At 50.8% G+C, this 17,784-nt stretch overlaps 1 protein-coding gene across 4 annotated transcripts in view; it reads left to right on the top strand.

Annotated features, from left to right (window-relative positions):
• The first annotated feature begins 4,983 nt into the window (after positions 1–4,983).
• MTCH1 (mitochondrial carrier 1) overlaps positions 4,984–17,784 on the top strand; it is an 18,524-nt gene continuing 5,723 nt past the window's right edge. The window contains exons 1-7 of one of the 4 annotated variants that reach the window (XM_054491167.2): positions 4,984–5,685; positions 9,875–9,959; positions 12,943–13,049; positions 13,399–13,476; positions 13,863–13,920; positions 14,303–14,354; positions 15,924–15,983. In XM_054491167.2, coding sequence (XP_054347142.1) covers positions 5,365–5,685; positions 9,875–9,959; positions 12,943–13,049; positions 13,399–13,476; positions 13,863–13,920; positions 14,303–14,354; positions 15,924–15,983 — 761 coding nt within the window. In that variant the 5' untranslated portion in view covers positions 4,984–5,364. The remainder of the gene's footprint in view (positions 5,686–9,874; positions 9,960–12,942; positions 13,050–13,398; positions 13,477–13,862; positions 13,921–14,302; positions 14,355–15,923; positions 15,984–17,784) is intronic. The other 3 variants (XM_054491165.2, XM_054491166.2, XM_054491164.2) reach the window with 3 other exon arrangements.

The following is a 17,784-nucleotide window of genomic DNA, read 5'->3' as shown; positions in this document are numbered from 1 at the left end:
AAGACCAGAGTGAGGCTGGCATCTGGCTGTCCTCTGGCTCGCATATACATGGCACCCACTTCGGGTGTCGTTAGTACATGTGAGCCATCAGGGTGTGTGTCTCAACCGCTGAAATCCTGGTCTCTTCACAGCCTGTACATCCAGAAGACCTTTGTGTCAGCAATACCCTTGAAGTCACTGGCCTGCCTGCCAGCAGCAGCTGGAGGTCCAGGGTCATCACTTTGCATGCTTGTCCATCTTCTGTCTTTGCCCTCCATTCAAGAGTGCAGGGCATCAGATTCAGGCACAGCTGGACTCAAACCCCGGCTCCACCTCTTATTAGCTGTGTGATCCTGAGGAAGCTACTTAGCTTCTCTGGATCTCAGTTTCCTCATCTGTGGAATGAGGAATATCATCGTAGCCCTGGCCCCATACTGCAATAGTAAGAGGAGTTAATACTTGTAAAGCAAACAACAGTGTCAGGCAGAGTTGAACACCTGTGCAGGTTGCCTCACTTCACTTAGCAGAAGAGTCCCTGACTATAAGACAATTAATTGAATTTACATATTAAAATTGTTCAGGCTGGGCACAGTGGCTCATGCCTACAATCACAGCACTTTGGGAGGCCAAGGCGGGTGGATCACCTGAGCTCAGGAGTTTGAGATCAACCTAGCCAACAGGGTGAAACCTCGTCTCTACTAAAAATACAAAAATCAGCCAGGCGTGGTGGTAGCCACTTGTAATCCCAGCTACTCAGGAGGCTGAGGCACAAGAATTGCTTGAACTGGGAGGCGGAGGTTGCAGTGAGCTGAGATCTTGCCACTGCACTCCAGTCTGGGCAACAGAGTAGGCAACAGAGTAAGACTCTTTCATAAATACATACATACATACATACATACATACATAATTGTTCAGTATAATCCTATGTTGTCATTGTTTTCTTTTTATTTATTTACTGTTTTTTAGATGGAGTTTTGCTCTTGTTGCCCAGGCTGGAGTGCAACGGCACGATCTCAGCTCACCGCAACCTCTGCCTCCCGGGTTCAAGCGATCCTCCTGCCTCAGCCTCCCGAGTAGCTGGGATTACAGGCATGCACCACCATGCCTGGCTAATTTTGTATTTTTAGTAGAGATGGGGTTTCTCCATGTTGGTCCAGCGCTGGTCTCGAACTCCTGACCTCAGGTGATCCACCTACCTCGGCCTCCCAAAGTGCTGGGATTACAGGCGTGAGCCACCACGCCCGGCCTCGTTTTCTTTTTAAGAGGGTGGGGAGAGGCAGAGGCAAGTGGAATTGGAACCTGGACCTAAAGTTGGCTCCTTCTGCAGCTTGGCTTCTGAGTGGGCTTGATGTCTGAGTGTGGGACCCCAGGGATCCAAGACAGAAGAAAAGCCAGTGTTTCCACTCCCACCTCGCCCTCACCCCAGACAAGCAGGTGATCAGAGGCAGCAACCAGAGCTAGTTCTCACCCAGAACTAGTAAACGGGAATCCTACATCGAAATGAGCCCATCTTCTTTACACCAAGGTTGATTCTCCTTACACCTTGTGCACCTTCCCTGGAGCTATGGTTTAAATGTTTCTGCCAAAACTCAAGTTGAAATTTAACTATCAATGTAATGGTATTAACGATGGGAAGTTTAAGAGGAGATTAATGCTCCTATCTCAGGAGTGGATTAGTTATCTCAAGAATGGGCTTCAGAAAAAAGGACAAGTTCAGCCCCAATTTGATCTCTCTGTCTAGTGTGCTCACTCCGCCTTCCACCTTCTGCCATGGGATGACCCTCACCAGACACTGATGCCACGTTTTTGGACTCCTCTGCCTCCAGAACTGTGAGAAATAAGTTTCTTTTTTTTATAACTTACTCAGTCTGTAGTATTCTGTTAACAGCAGAAAACATCAGGTGAGGCCAGAACTCTGATGCCGCCCTTGACATCACCTCAGTTCCCTCCTGACTGGATCAGTATGATGTCAAATTAATTGCAATGGTGGATACTTACTAATTTGCATTTACTTTTCATTACAACATATCCCACAGGATTCCAGGGACCTGGGATGGTCTATATTCTCGGCAGTTCTCAAGATCTACGAGTCTTATTTCTTGTTAACTTTTTTCCTTTTGCTTGATCCTATCGGGCACATGGATCTTCCTAAAGTTTTGATTCTGTAATTAGTGCTACCATAAAAACCTGTACAATTTTGGAGAGTGTGTTTGCTTAGTCATTCATTTTCTAGTAATATTTGTTGTGTTCCTATCATGTGCCAGGCATTGAGCCAGGCTTGGGGTTCAACCATGAATAGAACAGTCCTGGCTGTCAAAGAGCTTACAGTCTAACAAGGGAGACTGACAAGAGAACAGGCAGTCACAGTGCAGTGTGGTCAGCACTGCATATGTGAGGTGGCATATGCAGAGGGTGGTGGCACTGAAGTGGAGGGCACTACCCAAGCCCAGAGCTAACAGCTTTTTTTTTTTTTTTTTTTTGAGATGGAGTTTCACTCTTATCGTCCAGGCTGGAGTGCGGTGGTGCGATCTCGGCTCACTGCAACCTCTGCCTCCTGGGTTCAACTGATTCTCCTGCCTCAGCCTCTCAAGTAGCTGGGACTGCAGGCATGCGCCACCATGCCCAGCTAATTTTTTTTTTTTTTTTTTTTTTTTTGAGACGGAGTCTTGCTCTGTCGCCCAGGCTGGAGTGCAGTGGCGCGATCTCAGCTCTCTGCAACCTCCACCTCCCAGGTTCAGGCCATTCTCCTGCCTCAGCCTCCTGAGCAGCTGGGACTACAGGCGCCCACCACCATGCCCAGCTACTTTTTTGTATTTTTAGGAGAGAAGGGGTTTCACCGTGTTAGCCAGGATGGTCTCGATCTCCTGACCTCGTGATCCACCTGCCTCGGCCTCCCAAAGTGCTGGGATTACAGGCGTGAGCCACCGCGCCCGGCCATGCCCAGCTAATTTTTGTATTTTTAGTAGAGACGGGGTTTCACCATGTTGGCCAGGCTGGTCTCAACCTCAGGTGATCCACCCGCCTCAGCCTCCTAAAGTGCTGAGATTCCAGGTGTGAGCCACTGTGCCCAGCCAGAGCTAACTCCTTTATAGCTCTAAAGGTTTATTGCCAGATTGCTCAGTAGCTTGACTGCTGAGGAAGGTTTTCTTTCATTCAATCATTTCAGTGAGTATACTTTTCATTTCTAGATGTTCTGTTTGGCTCCTTTTCAAATACACCTGTTTTTTTTCCTTTACAATTCCTATTCTTTTTACTAGTACTTTCTATTATTTATCTTTGCCTTCATTTGAAACCTACTTTTTTCCTTTCAATTTTCTTTGAGATGGTTCTACTATCTCAAGTTCTTCCTGTTTTGCCCATTCTCTCTTGTGATGGCATGTTTCTTTGAGCAGCTCATACATTTTTTATTGTGAGGATTCTTTTTTTCTTCCTCTTGGAGTCTCTGTGAGCCCTGAGTTGTAGAAATACAGCTATCGTGCAGTTTAACATTTGCTTCTGCTTGGTACCCTATGGGTCTAACTGGTTTAGCTGATCTATTTTTCCTTCAATTTCTTCACTTGGAGAAATTGTTCGATCAGTTAGAAATACTTTACTGAACATGTACTATGTGCATAGTACTATATCTGATGCTGTGGAAGATACAAAACAATGCAAGACAACACAAAGTTGCCGCTTCACATGAAACTACAGTTTGAAAGGGCCAAATACAGTATAGGCCCAAAGTTAGGTGACCCTGTAAGGCAGAGTAAAAGGCTCAACGGTGAACAGCCAAGTTCAGAAGGAAAAACAGACAGTTGGAGAAAAATGGGGATGAAAAGCCCAAAGAAGGAAAAGGTTCCTGTGAGGAAGTTTCAGAAGGATGGGGAAGTAAATCATCCTCCCCTACCCCCACCCCCAAACTAAAACCTATCGCCTCTTCTGGGCAGAGAGTGTGGCACTAGGAACTTGACTTTGAGGTCCTTATTGAGAAAGCTAAATCAGAACCTAGGCTAAAGGAAGTCATTTAAAGTGCTCCTGGGTGATGTTTGATGAAAATTGTGTTTGATGGAGAAAACACAGCAAGTTGAAAGGGCTAGCAGGCTTTGCGAGTGATTTCACTAGGACAAGCCTGGGTTAGGGAGGCCAAGGTGAGGGAGAGAGGGAGTGTGGCATGCTTTGAACGTGGAAAGTACATAGTGTTCATTATCAGGAGTGGGAATGGGGGAGGTCGCTTTTTAGGGGGTAAGGCAGGAAGGAAGTTAGAAATTTCTGACAGACTGGGAAACCCGGACTAACAGTGGCAGGTGTCGATCTAAAGAAATTTATCACAATGAACTGGCTATAGGGTAAGTACAGACAAAGGGACCAGGTCTTCCATTGCTGTGTCCCTGCACACTCAAGGATCCATTCAAACAGAAACTTTTATTGCGAACCCCCAAAACTAGCATGGTTCTGTTGCAGGTGTTGTTGCAGAGTGTAGGGCACGTTTACAAACAGGAACAGGGCACTTACTGTCCTATCTTCCTCGCAGGGTTCTTGTGAGGATTACACTTGAATCAACACGTGTAAAGCATTTTAAAAAGTGCCTGTCACATAGTCCCTGCAATTTAATGTCTAGTTGTGATTATTCACTTGTATTAACTAAGAATCAACTGCAGGCGCCTAGCAGTGCCTGCGTGTGCTCACACTGAGGGACTCACTAAAACCCTCAGGATCTAGTGAGGGAGGCACTCAAATACTTTAGAGCAAAACAAATTTTACAACCACGGACTCTGAGGAAGGCGTGCGAAGGCTCCACAGCTGGGGAGGGTGCCCACAGTCGCCGAGGGGACATCTGGATTTGCTCTGGTGAGGAGAGCATTAGAGGAGATGGGAAACGGGATCGGACAAAGAGGCTGGCTGGGACCGCGGAGGGGATGGGGCTCGGGGTCGGGGCTCGTCCTACAGCAGGAGATTCAGCTCGCGCAGAGTTCCACGCAGGCCGCGGCGACTGGGATCTGGGCCGCAAAGGGGCGGGCAGAGAACTGCAGAGAAAACTCCCGAAGCCAGGGAGGGGGCTTGGAAGCGCCTCAGACCATATTGGGGACGTCTGGCAGCCAGAGGCGCCGAACCCCGCCCCTGCGTGCTCTGGGCCTCCCGGGGGAGCGCCCCAGCCTGCGGCAGCCGCCACACCTCCTGAGCCCGGGGCCCCGGCTGCCCGCCACCATTGACCCCCGGTCCGCAGCCCAGTGTCCTGCTAGGCCTCCAACCGGCCCGGGGCCCACAACCGGCGTGTCCCACCCGCCGCGCCACGCTCCCGAGCTCCCCCGCGGCCTGGAGTGGTGCGCCCCGGCCCCGCCCCCTGACGCCGGCGGGGGGGGCGTGGCCTCCGTCACGTGACGGGGAGTGACCTCGCCGCCGGGCGCCATGGGAGCTTCGGACCCGGAAGTGGCGCCCTGGGCTCGCGGCGGTGCCGCGGGGATGGCGGGAGCCGGAGCTGGAGCCGGAGCTCGCGGCGGAGCGGCGGCGGGGGTCGAGGCTCGAGCTCGCGATCCACCGCCCGCGCACCGCGCACATCCTCGGCACCCTCGGCCTGCGGCTCAGCCCTCGGCCCGCAGGATGGATGGCGGGTCAGGGGGCCTGGGGTCTGGGGACAACGCCCCGACCACTGAGGCTCTTTTCGTGGCACTGGGCGCGGGCGTGACGGCGCTCAGCCATCCCCTGCTCTACGTGAAGCTGCTCATCCAGGTGGGGGACCAGAGGCGCCGTAGGGAGATGGGAGGCTGATGTGAAGGTGACAGGCCAGGATTTGGAGGATTGGGGCGGGCAGTCAATGGCGACGGATTTGCGGAGAGGGGTGGGGACGGCGGGTTTGGGGGGCCGAGTGGGTGGGAGGGGAGGGAACCCGTGAGGGAGTTGTGAACGCAGGGGTCACGGGTTTTAGGATACAGAAAGGAGACGAAGGAGTTAGAGTAATAACAGATATGGGAGAGGGCGGAAAGAACAAGCGATTTGGGGGGGTGCCAAGGAGGGAGCGATGGGCTGGAAAAACATATTTGGGAGATAAAGGAGTGGGGACGATGGACTTGGGATAGGGAAGGGAGCGAATTTGGGGCGAGGGAAGAAGCAATAGAATTGGGGGAGGGGCGAAAAGTTTGGGTGAAGAGATGGGGAGGAAGGTTGGGGGCCCAGGCAAAGTGTTTAGAGAGTGAGGAGCACGTAATTGGAGTAGAGGGGAACGGAGGCTCTGGATTTGATAGAGATGGATTTAAAACGTCTTGGGGTGGGGACAAAGTGGGCGCCAGGGCCAGAAATTTAGGAGGGAAAGAAGGACACCAGACTGGGAGTGGACAGAGAAGACAGAGGTCTTGGGTTGCATTGTGATTTAATTTGGTGCGAGAGTGCGAAGGCAAAGACTTTTGCAGGGGAATGCTATCGGTTTACCGGAGATGGGGGCTCTGGATTTGATGGCGACGACGGATTTGGTAGGAGGAGGGGACAGGGTGACGCGTATGGGGGGAGGGGAACAGATAGAGCCAGCACTGGGGGAGGGGAGTGGCAGCGATTTGTCTAGAGAGGGGAGCTAGGAGGAGGCTTTAAGCGGGGAAGGGGGATGACGCATTTGGAGGAGGAAATGGAAGTCATAGTTGGGGTCAGAGAGAGGAATCACAGTGCTTGTATCTGGGCAGATGAGGAGAAGGGGCACGGGAGTATTCAAATTGGGCAGAAGGGACAGTGGAGACATAGGTGGCAGGATAGGTAGGGACTACCAGAAATTGAGACCGAGGTAGGGATGTCTCTGGAACAGAGGGATGCATGGGCACTTGGCAGATTTGGTGGTGGCCGGCAATGTGGTACAGATGAAGTGTGCTGCTTGAGAGGAGTGAGCTGGAATGAAGGGCTTGTGGAGGTGTGAGAATTAGGTGGGTGTGGCTGGGATGGGTACAGTTTTGATGGGGGTCATTAGGCCAGAATTTTCCAGTTAAGAAGCGTGGGGGGAAGAAGGTAAAAATTGAATTGGAGACCCATCCAAGATTTGAGTTGAGGCAGGTGGGTGTCAGATTTTACCATCTCTATAACTGAACCGAGAGAATGCAAAATACAACTGGAATGAGAAGGCCTTGAGAATGAGAGTAATTGAAATCTGGGATCCGAGGAATGGTAATAGATTTGTTGGTGTGACCAGGAATATGACAAGGAGTGAGGAGATTCAGTCAGGGGCATCAAGGTGCCTGACTAGTCCGTAATTGTGACAGATTTGAAAATTGTTGATGGTGGAAGGTGTAGACAAGACTGGCATTTGGTTGTGATTTGGGAATGAGGGCTGTCTTACAGGGTTAAGATTGTATTTACAGCAGTTGAACTTGAAGTTTGGGAGATAAACTGGTGCTTTGGAACTGGTGGGACCTGAGAAGTGAGGGTTCGGGAAACTGATGGAATGAGACTGAGTGAGGGCTAGGATTTTAGGACACAGGTGGGAGAGAGAGTCTGTGGAGTGAAGGGTACTGGAGCACAAGGGCTCAGTGTGAGGGAAATGAAGTGGCTTCATCATTTGGACGATGGCAGATCTGGTTTGAAAGAACATTGAAATGAGGGTGGTTTGGGAAGGGAATGGGGGAATGAAGGACACCAAAGCGTGAGAAGAACTAGATGGTGAGCAGGTAAGGATGGATGAGCCCTGTTGAAGGACCAGAGGTGCCTGTCTGATTTGAACCCAGCTGGTGTTGAGTGTAACATATATTAGGGTAAGATCTTCAATGGGTATAGTTTGGGAATCAGAGTAATAACTTGCAGAAAAGCAAATTACTGGGAGTGGGGGTGTCAGGAGTGGAGTGACAGATTTGGGGATTGTCTAGATTAGGTACATAAGAATGCAGTGCCTTAGATCAGGGCATGTGGCTGTCAGGTTTGGGAGTTGGAGATTTTAAGATGACAGACTCTCCCTGCTGGTATCTGATATAGGGCCACAGCATTTGCCGTAGTTAGGATTGGGTTAACAGATTTGAGGATGAAATTGGGTTTAATGACTTGGGAACAAATAATTAAAACTTGAAGGCAGGAGGAATGGGGGCGAGATACAGCCAGTGTGCCTATGATAACCCAATAGAAGTTAAGAAAATAGATTCAACAGATTTGGGAGCCATGTGGATATGGGATAACGTTACAAATTTAAGTATGAAATTGGGGTCAGTGGGACTCCCAAATAGTGTTGACTAAACTGGGTAAGGACAGCAGAAGAGCAGTGGCGGCGATTTGGAGTGGAGGAATAAAGGAATACCACCTGTATTTAAGAGAACACAGATCAAGACAAAACTTAATTCAGAACAACCTTGGAGCTTTTAACCCAGAAGGGAAAAGGTCTAGAAGGGAAGTACTCACTGCCTGGGTCAGCTGACTCACCCCTTTCCTCCTTTGCTCCACTGGGTCAAAATTTTTTTCTTTTAAAGATAGTCCCCATCATAGAGGAGTTTTTAAATTTACAGTCATTAATCTGTTAGGCCTCTCAGAATCAGATCCATAGGAGATAGCCTGAACTTTCAAAAGCACTTGCTTGATAAAGGCAAAAGGGGACAGGGTTGATCCCAAAAAGCGCTGGAAGCATTCCTAATCCAGTTTACAAGGTAGCGCTTTCTAACCTGCCACTTCTACCGCCTCCCACAGCTGCAGGCCAAATCCTCTCCCACATGTCAGAGGAATCGCTCTGGTCCATGGGCCCAGCTGGCCTGCTTAGAGGGCACAGGGCTGGTATCCTGGCCCCTTGCCAAGGGAGGAAGGGGCCTTCTCACTCCCCACCTAGGTGCTGGTCTCCTTGACACCTTGCCTTCTCCCTGGCAGCAGGGGCTCTCACCCCTCGACAGAGACTGCCTGCTCCTCATGTGGATATGGATGGTCCTTCACCCACCTGCGGGTTTAATAAACATTTCAGGCTGGGCGCAGTGGCTCACACCTGTAATCCCAGCACTTTGGGAGGCCGGGGCGGGTGGATCACCTGAGGTCGGGAGTTTGAGACCAGCTTGACCAACATGGAGAAACCCCGTCTCTACCAAAAATACAAAAAATTAGCCGGGTATGGTGGCGGGTGCCTGTAATCCCAGCTACTTGGGAGGCTGGGGTAGGAGAATCACTTGAACCCGGGAGGTGGAGGTTGCGGTGAGCCGAGAGCACGCCATTGCACTCCATCCTGGGCAACAAGAGTGAAACTCCGTCTCAAAAAATATATATATAAATAAATAAATAAAGATTTCAGATATAAGAAGCATCTGTACAGCAAGAACTATCATAGCCCTACAGAAATGAGGGGGTCGTTTTGTCACAGGGATGTAGGGTGATTGAGGTGAGAACGCAGCTAAGGGTATGTTTGAGGAGCAGCTGGAATTTGAAGTAACAGTTTGCTAAGCCTGGGAATGGGAAGAATAGACATGGAGGTGTCTGCAGTAGATTTGGTAAGCAATTTGAGTTTGGGGTGCACTTTGGAATGGATGACTTAATGGCTGACCTGTCTGAGGTTTGGGTATGATGTATTTTCTTACTGCCACATTTGGAATTGAGGTTGGAATGAAGTTTTTCATCTGGAGATGAGAATAACAGATTTGTTCTGAGACGGGAGTAGGGTTTGAAGTACATACAAATGGAGGTTTCTCTACTGGGAATATGTGGGATTTGAATGTAAGAATGTTGGGGTGTGGGTGTGACTTGGATTGTGGTTGGACAGTATCTGGGACCAGGCATTTCTCTTCACTGGGAGTTTACGTGCTGCCAATGGTTAGAGACACTGACGAGCTTTCTGGTGTGTTTTGATGGGGAAAACATGAACGAGAGCCACATTAGAATTTGTGGGAGAAGAGTTAAGCAAAGGGGACAGGAAGTGTGAGGAGAGGTGGTGAGGCTGAATCACCACGAGACTCTGAGCGTCCCTTTGTCTTTGTTAATTCTGAAGGTGGGTCATGAGCCGATGCCCCCCACCCTTGGGACCAATGTGCTGGGGAGGAAGGTCCTCTATCTGCCGAGCTTCTTCACCTACGGTGAGTGTGCCTCCCAAGCAGGAAAGCCCACACCAACAGAAAAGAGGCCTCAGGTGGGGAGCAGGACCAGCTGGCCCCGGGGAACCCACTGCGCAGCATGGCACGCAGAGTCGAGCTGGCACGGAGGAGGGGATCTAAGCATGTACAGAGAGGACATGGTGTTGGGGTGGGAGCAGGTGAACCATACAGCTTTGGTCCACCTCCTCTGCCTGTAGCTGCCAGCCCAGACAGCAGGAGGGGACAGACACAGGTGCCTGAGAGAGGGGCCAATCCAGGACACTGGTCCCTGTTATTTCTGCTGCCCCAGGTTGTGCCTGGAACATGCGTGGGGGTGATTTCCTTTTGCCCTGTGAGCAGCCTGGCCCTGCTACTCCAGCAGGAGGCCTGTGGGGCTCCTCCTGAGTTTTTTTCTTTTATCCCACCTGGGTGTCTTGTTTCCCCTGCATTCCTCAGTTAGTGAGTGGTGCTTACTCACTCTGGTGTCTCCATCTGTTGGTTACAGAATGGTGTGCAGTGAATTGCAGCTTCACTTCTGTGTGCTGCGTGGGGTTGGGCGGGCCACTTACCTGCTGTGGCCCGGCTGCACCCCTTGTCTGCAAAGTAAGGTCAGCTTCTCCTGCCCAGGCCTTCCTGCAAGCTGCCCATCTGTCATCAAGAAGCCCACCTTGCTGCCTCTGCTGCCCATCCCCTGGCCCACAGGTGCCGTCTGGCCAGGGCCTTTTCATGTTTACCCTCACTCTCCCTCTCCCAGTCCCCACCCTCACCAGATGAGCATGATGAAGGCCTTCTTTAAATGTACCCTTTTTCTCCATGTTCACAGCTGGAGTTCCATTCCAGGCAAATCCCCTCAAGTTTCCTGTACCTCTGCTCTTACCTGTTTGGTTGTCTAGAATATTCTCCAGAATCTATCTTTCTGTTGAGTAACTTGGGGCTTGGCCTCTGTCTTACCTTTTCCGTTTCACATGCTGTTGGCAGAATTGGGTGTCATATTTCTCTCTGGTTTTGTGCCTGTGTTGTTGAGTGCAGAGTCTAGGGCCAGGTGGAATGTGTCATCTGGTGAGGAGATGTGTTTGTGTTGTTTTTTACTTAAAAATTGTCAGTGTAGTGGAGGGGGGATGACAGAAGTAGGAAGGCACCCCACCATTGAGTAGTGAGGCAGTATACAGAGAGGTAAGGCAGCCAGGGCGGACGGCTGCGGCCCTGCATGGGGCTTTTTCTGGATCTGGTTGCACGTGCTGTGTTCTGAGAGGCGAGGTTAGAGCCCAGATCGTCTCTATTCATGTGACACAGCCATTCCCAAAAGGACTTAGAGCAGAGGGAACTTGACCCCCATCTTAACTGCCTCTTGTGAGGATGAGCGGAGTTCTCAGGTGTGCCCCCAGCCTGGTTTATATAAATGTAGCTTTAATCTAGGTGTGAGCTGATGTCTGTTGGGGATCTCCGGACACCAGGCCTACTCTGGAGTCAGGGAGGGGACCCGCCATTTGGCTCTCTGGTACAGTGTGGACAGTGTCTGCTCCTCTACTTGTCATGGCTGAAAGTACTGCAGCTGTCATGACATTCTCTGGTGTAGAAGAAAGAACTTCCCAGAGGGTTTCCTGGCACTGCAGAAAGACCCAGAATGAGGGAGGCCCTGGCCAGCCTGAGGCCTTGGGACCCACAGAGGCCCCTGCAGGCATTTCAGCACGCCTCCCTCTGCTCTCACTTGTTCCTCAGTTCTCTCAAAAATGGAGAGAAATGACGGTCCTTATTCCTTTTTTTTTTTTTTTTACAGGTGGGCAGATGAAAGAGGGTAGATGTTTTGCTCAGGATCACAAACAGAGGTCCTGAGGCTCCCTCTCCTCACTAGGATCCACCCTCCCCCAAAGCAAATTTTCCTTCTGCCTGTTCACTCTGTGAAGAGGGCTCCTTGCCAAGTCACCCAGCATCCCCTCCCCTCCTCCTCCTCTCCTTCCAGCTCCCCCTCATCTCAGGCAATCACATATACAGGTAACAGGTGTTAGCCTCATGAAAGACCCGTGCTAGCTGTGACATTGAATTGCTGGGCTGGTAGACATCTGCGGAGGAGCAAAAGGCATATTTGCTTCTTCCTGCCTCTGCGCGGTGCCAGAGAGCTAAAGTCATGGTCTAAAAGGGGGAGCATGCTGTCTGAGAGAACGTTCTGCTAGCTTCCAGATGCACAGGTTTATAAAAATACCACCCTGCCATTTAAAACATGTTTAAAATGTTGATAGAAAACAATGAATTGTATCCTTAGAAAGACAGACCCTAGTGAAAGAAACACTAACTCACACAGGTAGGGTCTAGCTTCCGTAACATTTAAGTTTATTCTATGGAATTGTTCATTGGTGCTTCTGTTTTAGTTACTTCTCCATAGACTTGTTTTTCCCTTGACTAATAAATGCCAACAGGTGCCAGGTGGTATCCTGGGTGTAGCACAGTTACAGGGTGGAGACTGCCCTGGCCGTGGCATGTGCAGGGGGCGTTCTTGAGCCTATCTTCTGGGAGCCCTTCCTTTTCCTTTTTCCCTCCTTTAGGTTGAAGACTTCATCATTCCCTGCGGGCAGTTTCTCTGTTTTTCCTATTTTCTTGTCCTCAAGAAAAATGTAATTTTTAAGCAACAGAATTGTTTTCTGTGTTGCAGCATTTAAGTTGCTGACTTGAGAAATCATGGCTGAGTTTGCCAAGTAAAGTTTTTAAAGCAAAAAAAAAAAAAAAAAAAAGGAGGGAGGGAAGGAAGGAAGAAAATATATGAACTTGTTTGTCAGAAATACATTTTGAGGCTTTTACTAAAAGAAATGGGCTAGAAGACATTTGGGGGTTAGGGCCTGACTGCTTCCAGGTCCTGGACAGATGTTCCCTTCTGTGCCTGTAGTCAGCAGTTACCTGAAGGACAAGCCGAGCCTCGTCTGGGTGTGTGTGACCCAGGAGTGGGTGCCCCTGAACTGGGTGTGACTCCTCTGCCACCTCTGTTTTCTTACAGCCAAGTACATCGTGCAAGTGGATGGTAAGATAGGGCTGTTCCGAGGCCTGAGCCCCCGGCTGATGTCCAACGCCCTCTCTACTGTCACTCGGGGTAGCATGAAGAAGGTGAGCCCACACAAAGCCAGGAACAATCGCCTGAGGTTTCCTCATACTCCCAGCCACCCCTGCAGCAGCCAGTTACCCTGGTCTTGCCTCCTCCTTCCCAGACCACTGGGGGCTTCACTCCAGCCCCATGGGGGAGCTCCCACCCCACAGTTCTGCTTTCCCACAGCTGTGACACCAGATGGTGGCTTTCTTTTTCCCCCAAGCTCCAGACCTGGAGGTTACCTGAGGTGGGCCCAGCCAATAGACACTGCAGAGGAAATATTTGGAGCTGGTTCCTGCCGCCCAAGTCCCCGAAGAGTTCCATGGAAGAGGCGTAGCTGAACTTGGTTCTTTCCCTTCTCTGTTTCAGGTTTTCCCTCCGGATGAGATTGAGCAGGTTTCCAACAAGGATGATATGAAGACTTCCCTGAAGAAAGTTGTGAAGGAGGTGGGTGTTGAGAGTTGGAGCGGGAGAGGCGCGTGGAGGGGCGCCTGATGATTTCTCACCCCCAAGTTGGGCGGGTCATTGACAAGTCGAAGAGTTGGGTCCTTGTGCAGGCATGGGTGGGATGGTAAGGGAAGAAGCCATGGCCTGGATGTGCAGGGAACCTTGGAAAGCCTAATCAGCCATTGTTGGGCCTAGCCTGGGACCCGACAGCACTCCTGGGTGGGGGATTGGGGAGTGGGCAACAGGTGGAGCCATCCTTGGCAGACCGACCCCATGTGCAGTCCCTGGGACAGGTTTCTCCCTCCTGAGCACTTGTAGCTCCCCTCGAGGGCCAGTTCCAGAGACAGGCCAAGGGTGGCGAGTCCCCACCCCATGCTCTCTTCCAGACCTCCTACGAGATGATGATGCAGTGTGTGTCCCGCATGTTGGCCCACCCCCTGCATGGTAAGCCGCCCCCCTTCCCCCCTAGACTGTATCTAAGCTGGGATCAGGGGCGTGGAGTGAGGGGGCGCCCCCTCGTGGACTGTAGATAGACAGCTGTAGACCGGTTGGGAAGTGGTAGTGGGGTTGGGGGTATTCTACTGGAACCCACCCCACTGAGGAGAGATTGGAATTCTTTCCAAAGGGAGGTGGGGCTCTTCCCAGGCAGTAGAAATGGCATGCTGTGGTCATGGGGTGTAACAGGGAATCCCAAAGGCCCTTTTCCTCTCCTGCTCTCTGAATAGGCCACGTTGTTCAGTGGCCACTCTGCACCCGGCACCCGGTGGCTGGAGCATTATGAGGTGTGGCCCACCACATCACCTGTGTGTGTTTTCTTTTTCTTCAGTCATCTCAATGCGCTGCATGGTCCAGTTTGTGGGACGGGAGGCCAAGTACAGGTGGGTAACTCTTGGGACTGGCAGAGTGGCCCTGTTACCCTTTCAGAGTCGGCCAGGGCAGGCCGTGCTGGGGTTGGTTGCTGCACCTTTTCTGCCCTAGTCCTGTATGAGTTCAGCCTGCTGCCTGGCTGCTGAGGAATGTGGCAGTGGCTTCCATAGTCTGTCCAGGGGCATTTTCTCTTCTTCATCTCTTATGAAGGGCAGCCCTAGATGAGCCTAGATACCTTTGCAGAGGGGTGAGTGGGATTGTAGTCAGCTTGGATTAAGATTTCTGGCCCCAGAGAGCTGATTCTGCCACTTAGGACTGAGCTGGGGTCTCCTCTTGGATTCCCGAAGTAATGCTCTAATGATTTTTCCGGCCCTCATAGGCTGATAGCTCTTTTTATCCCCTATGAAGAAGCCATCCACCCCATGGGCTTGGGGCTCATCCCTTCCATTGTGTACCAGACCCTCACCTAGATCTGCCGTGTGCAGCCCTGGGCAGATGCCAGGGGCATATGTGTTGACACGGAGGTGGGTCTTGGAGGCATGTGGCAGAAGGACACACCTGGGTTGCCCTTCCTCTCTTAAGATTCTCATTTCCTGGGGTCAGTGTTTTTTGCAGCTGTCCTGCGGGGCCACCACCCCAGGAAGCTCAGCTGCCATGGTGCCTCATTTTGGGGTCATTAATGGAATGGCCCATTCCCCTAGACTGAGTATGAGGTTGGTAGTTGGGACCAGAAGGGTATAATCTGGCTACCACTGTTCTGAGTGGTGGGGCCGGGCCTGGCAGGGCTGGGATAATCTGGGACCGGGGCTACCCAGGGCTTTGCCTTCCACTGGCTCCCTCTGTTAGGTTGCCCCTTCCATCTGGGCTTTGCACAGCTTCCGTTCAGGACAAGCCAGTTGCTATTTCCAGCCACAGGTCACAAAGGTTGTTATTGAGCTTCCTTGGCATTTCACACCCAAGAACCCACAGCCTGTCCTCTCATCCAGCCTGTCCTCTCATCTCTAACAGGGTGCAGTGGCCAGGGCATGAGTGCCCGGTGGCTCCCTGCTGAGGAGTGCCAGATGTCTTCTCCTAGGCTGGTTCCAGTGCCTCCTCCTGCAGGGCCCTGTATTCTTTCTCTGCCCTCTGGGAAAGTACTTCTCTTTGCTCACTACCCCCTCCTACTCTTACTCTCTTGGGCAGGCCTGTGGGCTCCTCTGCTGGAGGGTTGTTTAACCAGAGATAAGTGTGAGGGCCGGGTAAGAGAAGGGCCTGCCGCCTCTGCAGCAGTGGCCCAAGTCAGGAGATGCATTCCTAAACTCCGATCTCACAGAAAACACCAGTAGAGGACTGCTAGTGGGCTGCTCCCATGGGTGGTTGGGCTTCCCCGGTCTCCGTGAACTGTGTAAACTCCTCCTCACCCTGAACAAGGTGAGGAGGCTCTCTGCCTTTCTACTTGGTTCTTCATGGTAATAGTCCTCCCCAGCCCCGCCAAGACTGGCTGGATTTGAGCAGAGCTGGTGGGCTCAGCCCCACACCAATGGGTGGGCTTCTGGTAGGTGACTGCGTGACCCTGTATCTCTGTCTTGCCTTCTTCACAGTGGTGTGCTGAGCTCCATTGGGAAGATTTTTAAAGAGGAAGGGCTGCTGGGATTCTTTGTGTACGTGAGTTTATACACCCCATAACTGGCCACGGGCATGGCTCTGCTAACAGGTGTGTCCTCAACCTCTCAGACCACAGCTGCTGGCCTGGGACTTAACTACATGGCCCTGCCCTAGCCTGAATGCTGCAGCCAGCTCTCTAGAGCTCCATAGCGTGTCCAAGCTGCTTAGCCCTTTTCAGGCCATGGCTCATGTAAAAGTGGAACTGTGTGTCTAGTACATGGGGGAGATGAACTGACCAGCCCCACTGGGCCTCATCTAGCTGTGGTGGGTGTAGGGCAGGTCTTCATGAGCTAAGTCACTGCATAGTCCTTGGCCTCATTGCTGAAACATGACTGAAAATCTGACTTGGACTGAGGGTGGAGCTCTGGAAGCTCACAGGCTGACCACAGCCAGTGGATTCTGTTTGACATTGCTTTTCTGACAAATTAGTTGTTGACGTTAACATTTAAGATATGTTGCACAAAATTCCACATTTCTGGCATCTCTTGAAAAGTCAGAAAATCTTGTCCTGCTGAGTGGTTCTTTCTATAGAGCATCCATCGGCCAGGACCCAGGACCTGTTCCTTTGGCAGGGCACATGGTCTCCGAGGGCCGCAGACACCCTGCACTTCATCACCTCACATCCAGTTTACTTCACCTCTAAAGAAAGCACTACTGAAAAGAGTATGTTCAGAAAGAATAAAGTGCAGACAGAACCCAGAAGCCAGGCTTGATGAGTTGTTTTTTGATTTGCCGTTTCAAGGTCTAGGCAGTAACATACATGCTGATAAGTATGTCACAAATGTGGTAGACACATGGTATACAACAGTATCCGCTGTACTAGATACAGGTCTCCATATTATTCATAAGAAGTCTTTATAGCATGGTTTTCCAGTTTGTCAGATTTTTTTTTTATTTATAGCTCCTTGTTTAACCAATAAATGACTACTTGTAGGTGCATGTATGTGTATATAATACAGAAATATATATACGGTCCTCAGTAGGAGGTGATTTTGCTCCCCAGGAAACATCGGCAGTGTCTGGGGACATCTTGTGGTTGTCACAACTGGCATCTAGTGGGTAGAGGCCAGAGACGCCGCTAAACATCCTACAGTACACAGGACAGCCCCGCAACAAAGACTTATTCAGCTAGGTGTCGTCGCTTCCATCTGTGATCCCAGTTACTCGGGATTAGTCCCAGTGGTTTCTGCAGCTGTCAGGAGACCGAGACGGGAGGATTACTTGAGGCCAGGAGTTCAAGACCAGCCTGAGCAACATAGTGAGACTTCTGTCTCTACAAAAATGTTTTTAAAAATCAGCTGGGCGTGGTGGCACGGACCTGTAGTCCTAGCTACCCAGGAGGCTGAGGTGGGAGGATGGCTTGAGCCCAGGAGTTGGAGACTGCAGTGAGCTATGATTGCACCACTGCACTCCAGCCTGGGTGATAGAGTGAGACCCTGTCTCTTGGGGAAAAAAAAAACTATTCAGCCCAAAATGTCAATAGTACCAAGATTGAGAAACTCTGATTTATATTCACACACACACATATATGTATGTGTAAGTATTTATACATACATATATTTGCACATGTACCTGGTAACAAACCAACCTTTGTGACATACCTATCAGCATGTATGTCACCGCCTAGACCTTAAAACGGCAAGTCAAAAAACAACTCATCAAGCCTGGCTTCTGGGCTCTGTCTGTGCTTTATTCTTTCTGAACATAGTCTTTTCAGTATGTGCTTTCTTTAGAGGTGAAGTAAGTTGGATGTGAGGTGACAAAGTGCAGGGCGTCTGTGGCCCTCAGGGACCATGT

The sequence above is a fragment of the Pongo pygmaeus genome, chromosome 5 (assembly GCF_028885625.2).
Source record: "Pongo pygmaeus isolate AG05252 chromosome 5, NHGRI_mPonPyg2-v2.0_pri, whole genome shotgun sequence".
NCBI classification, from domain to species: domain Eukaryota; kingdom Metazoa; phylum Chordata; class Mammalia; order Primates; family Hominidae; genus Pongo; species Pongo pygmaeus.
The sequence above is the reverse complement of the archived record's forward strand: the minus strand, read 5'-3'. Positions and strand labels throughout refer to the sequence as shown.